The 5038-nt window shown below is 38.9% G+C and overlaps 1 protein-coding gene across 1 annotated transcript in view; it reads right to left on the minus strand.

Annotated features, from left to right (window-relative positions):
- The window catches only part of LOC104497256 (ceramide kinase-like), a gene marked incomplete at its 5' end in the record, with an annotated part of 8107 nt that extends 4467 nt beyond the window's left edge, over window positions 1–3640 (minus strand). Inside the window, one exon of the mRNA XM_010140492.1 lies at window positions 3570–3640. Within this exon, the coding sequence (XP_010138794.1) occupies window positions 3570–3640 (71 nt within the window). The remainder of the gene's footprint in view (window positions 1–3569) is intronic.
- Between the last annotated feature and the right edge of the window lie 1398 nt (window positions 3641–5038).

The raw sequence follows: 5038 nt of genomic DNA on the forward strand, positions 1-5038 counted from the left end.
CAGAGACCAGCAGGCAGTAAATCAGGAGTCTTTCCACCCTAACCCCAAATGACTGAAGATGAATACTATTAATAGAGCTGAACTTTCCTGCATGTAAATCTTCAGAGGTTTCTGGAAAACAATACAAAAGTCTTGTTTTCAACAACATGAAACTGTTCTGCTAGAGATTAGTCCTAGAATGAGCTTAAACATGTGATGGCATCAACACTACTGAGATGCAGAGGAATTTTCTGGAACAGCGAAACAGGCACTGCACAGAGTTGTCATCTAAACAGTATTTTCTTGAACAACAAAAAAAAAAACCAGATAAAAAAGTGCCTTTGTACTTTTACATTACACATAATTGCCATCTTTTCTGTGCTAAGAAAAAGCCATAAAGCAGCCACAACACTCCTCTTCTCCTCCCTGAATAGTTTATGGAGATACACGTGGTTCTAAAGCTGGAGTTCAGGAGGTAAGTGCCACTGTTGACGACAAGGAACGAACAAAAAATGACAGAGCTTGTTTATATAAGGTTGTTAAAGTTTGATCATCAAACCAGCAAGGTTTGGGGGTTTTTTTTGAGGCTTGTTAACTGGTATGGACTTAGAAATCTAATGTAATTCAGCTCCCCACATTTGGGTTAACTTATTGTTATTTTCAAGGTGCTCTTTTGATGGGATTAGAGATGACACTTATGTTACATATTTCCATGTACTGATATTCTGATATTCTTACTGTCTCAGTTTTAGGAACTTCACATTTAGAGGATTATTGTTACAATTGTCCGGGTAATTTTAGACTGTAAGTCTACGATGCCTTCATTTTGAAGTAACCTCTTCCAAGCTTTATACATAAGAAGAAAATTATAATTTAAAAAAGAAAGTATTCTCTAGTTGTTCTTTGCTCTTTGAACTTTTTTTGCTTTCTCTAATTTTTATTCATTGAAACTTCTTAGTGTCCATTCTTCAGAAACAGAATCATGAAAAACAGAATTCCAGGAATAACACAGTAGGATTATAACATGACAAAATATTTAAAGAAAACAAAAAACTTTATTCTTTTTTACATCTAGACTATCCTCTCTATCTCCTGATAAACAAATAGGTAATAGCAAGAAAAATTGCAGTTCTTAAATTCAACATTTTCGCGTCATTTGCCAGTCAATGCCATTTAGCATTGCTTGCTTTATTGATGATCATCTTATATTGCTTTCAAACAGAACATTACAGAAAGAGATAATTTAAATCAGATTCTTGAGAGATCAGAAAGACACAAATGTCAAACTACAGAAGGACTTCATTCAGGCTGCAGGCAATCAGTGAGGCCCTGGTCTGAGACAAACAGAACAGAAGAAACTACTGGAACTAGAAACATTTGGGTCCAGAAATATACAAGTGTTTAAGTACAAAAAAGCCAGGAATTGTCCGATATATAAACAACAAAATGAAAACAACACCCTTTACTGATAAATCCTTCTGTGGTTTATCTGAGAAGCATTAATCATTTAGTCTATAGTGTGCCTAAAGATGTGTTAGCTTTTGAAGAATGCTCACGCTTATAAATAAGTCTCAAATTACTTACAGTAGACTGCTTATATATGTTACAGCAAAAGATTGTTTTCACCTGGTGGAAAAGCATCATTCAGTATAAATTTCAGCACATCACTCAAAAAAAACCCCCTGGACTGTTCAAGAAAGAACAGTCAGGGTATTTATTTCAACCAGCTTTTCATAACCCTCCTGCAAGGTGCATCCCTGCAACAGCACAAATTATTCACCCAAAATATCTTTCATACAATAGATCAATCATAAGCAGGGCGAGCGTAAATGGCACTTATTTCAACTGTCTGCTGTGTATATATACTGCAAGGTGCTGGAATCAGAGTAAAGCACCAACACTCAGAGTTTACTCAGCACATAGACTTCTGCACAACACGAAGAAATAGGTTCAGTGACAGCCAATGCAAGTGTCCTTCTAAGCTTACCCAAACTGTACACAAACCAAGTAGGCGCAATGAAAGAGTCAACCAATACACCCTGCTGAAGGAAAAAGCTTATCTGAGGTGGTAACTTAAAAATCCTTTATACTGCAAATCAAGAGTAGTTGATTGTCACTGTTTGCTTACCAGTACTGCACAGAGAAGAGACTGTACTGCTAAGCAAGCCTGCCACAGAATGAAAATGGTTTTAACTAAACAATATTCTACATAATAAGCTGCTTAGTGCTAAAGCACTCTTGATTGTTCACTAACCTGTAGCTTTCTTCTACCTCTGCTCCTTTGCTGGATTCAAAGCTAACAAAATGGCAGGTTTAAAAACAAACAACAAAACCACAAACCAAAAAGCACCCCCAAAACATCCACCCAAGCACCAAGAAAACCAACAACAACCCCCCCATACACAAACAAAAGAAAAAAGGTTGGCAATTCCTATCTACAGCTATTTCTCAAAAAGACAGACTTCTTCTTACCAAAAAACTACTATTGGATTTAGCTCCTAAGAGAATACTATGTAAAGCAGTTTTTTTAGTTGAATCTGGGCATAATTAAAACTATCCAAGAAATACTCCTATCTAGCCATCTGTTGAGCTTATGAAAGACCTGAAAGCAGTAGCTGGGATAAAAGCACTATATATAAGCACGTGTAACAGGAATTCGAGTTGGCACAGAAATCTATATACAGTCTTTATGCTACCAGCGAATCTCTGTATCATGATAAAGGGGTTTAAGATGAAGAACTGACAACAGAGGTGAAACCTGGTCAGCTGAAGATGCCTATCTTACTCCAGCAAGGCCACAAGCGTATCACTATCAGTGCTTCCCATCAGCTGCAGTAGTGAGACATTAAGAGATACACAACTCGGAGGACGACTGCATAGAACCCAGTATATTAACAGCTGCTGCAACAGAAGGAATAGTTATGCCCATTAAAAAAAAAACAAACCAAACCCAACATGGAAGTGTGCGCAGGGGTTGGAACAGTGGGGAAAAAGAGACTAAGGATAGCATTGCTAGACAAAGGGGAAAGAAATCCCAGCTGCATTGCTGGGGTATTGTACAGAAATACTTCCGTCCACTAGACTGCTTATAAGTTGTCTGAGTTCACTGCCTCATATTTAATTAATAAACAGCTTTACATAGGGTGCCTTTCTGCTAAGAAACATAAATATTTAATCCTGATTTATTCTAAAAGTTAGCATAACGAACTTGGTCCTTCTATGCTACCTCACAGTTTATCAGTTAAAGTCCTTCTCACAAAAAGAACAGAGTCCTAGCTCACAGAATGTATCTTTCCTACAGAAAAGAAACCCATATATACAATCTCTATACAATTAGTAGAAGTCTATCAGACTTACTGTATTATACAATTAGTATAATTTTATCAGAATTTTCTGGATAATTTTTTGGGAAGAGACACCTTACTTATTTTTCACATATTTACATGTATTTTCCTTGAATTTAGAGAAGCAATATCTAGTAACTCACAATATTTAAAAAACCGAAAACACACATATATGCTTCAACTAATACTCTGAAAAAGTAATTATTTGTAAAATACTACACCATCTTACTTTTTCTAACAAATTACCTTCATGTTTTAATCCACATTCCTTGTGCTGTTCTGCCAGCTGTTGCTCACTTTTCTTGCAAATGTCACATCTGAAAACAAAAACACCATTCAGCTCCTGAAAACAAAACTATTATTCAGTTCAACTTTTTTTGTTTTACCCCATCATTATAAGACCTTCCCCTACCAAAGGCAGCATAGCACTGACAACCCTGAAGTGCCATGAATCATGATAGCTCAACAGGCAGTATAGGTACTTAAATACAGTATTGAAGATTATTGGATGTCGGAAATATGAACATCACAGAGCTGGAAGAGCACGTAGGTTGGAAGTGACCTCTGATGTGGTCCAAACTGCTGCTCAAGGCAGGTCTTGCAGGATCAGGAAGTTCAGTGTCTTGTTCAGTCAAGTTTTGAGTACCTGCAAAGACCTCTGAGCAATTTGTTCCAGTATTTGACTGCTTTAACTGTGAAAGGTATTGACCTACTGGAGCCAGTCCTTCATCTCAAGTGCTGAGTACAGGAGAAGAATCACTTCTGACCTGCTGGCTTCTCTTAGAAAGCTTGATATAAAGGTTGGCCTTCCTTGCTGCAAGGACATGCTGCTAACTCAGGAAGAGCTGAAGTCCACCAAAGTTCTCTTCGGCAAAGCTGCCTTGCAGCCACTCAGTGCCTGCCCAGTACTGTTGCTTGGGACTATTCTGCCCCAGATACATGATGTTTGCCTCTCCTGAACCTCGGGAGATTCCTATCAGTCATTTATTCAGCTCACCAATGTTCCTCTGAACAGCAGCCCTGACTTTCAACATGTACAGCAGTCCTCCCAATCTAGTATCATCCATAAACCTGCTGAGAGTGCACTCCCTGCCACCCACCCAGTCATAAACAAGAAAGTTTCTCAGTCACCACTACCAAGACTGTCCTCAATTGTCACATCCCCCTTTCCTTTTCTGTAACAAGACCAACAGAGCATTTGTCCTAGTCAGCTTGTCAATCACCTGCAGGATCACTGTCATCACCACACTCCAGGATACTACTACATTGTTTATGCCCAGCCCTCCTGCCCTTCCAGCAATTACCAGGATGTATAAAACCCCCTGTGAGGCACCAGGCACTCTTTAACTCCCTAACTGAGACCTAGATGACAGCCTTCTCCCCTTCATCAAGGCACCACATGGATCAGAACAGTTGCTCCAGCTGGTACTGGAGGATGTCACAGCACTAACACTATACAGTCTCATGTAGTTTCTGGCCAAAGTTCCTGTCTCCTCTGTATCCTGCCGTGCTGTTTGCTGCTGTGGTACCTATCTCTGGTAGCTACATTCAGATATGAAGAATCATAATACTAGCGCATAACTTCAGGCAGGTGAAAGCAAAGAGAAAGAAGGAACACTGGGAGATTGAATTAGACCCCCTGATCAGAGAAAATAGTGAAGAATATCACACAGAATTTGTACAGGTGTGTTGGGTTTGTGTCTGGCAGGGGTTTG

Source organism: Buceros rhinoceros, unplaced genomic scaffold (assembly GCF_000710305.1).
Source record: "Buceros rhinoceros silvestris isolate BGI_N320 unplaced genomic scaffold, ASM71030v1 scaffold6460, whole genome shotgun sequence".
NCBI lineage: Eukaryota > Metazoa > Chordata > Aves > Bucerotiformes > Bucerotidae > Buceros > Buceros rhinoceros.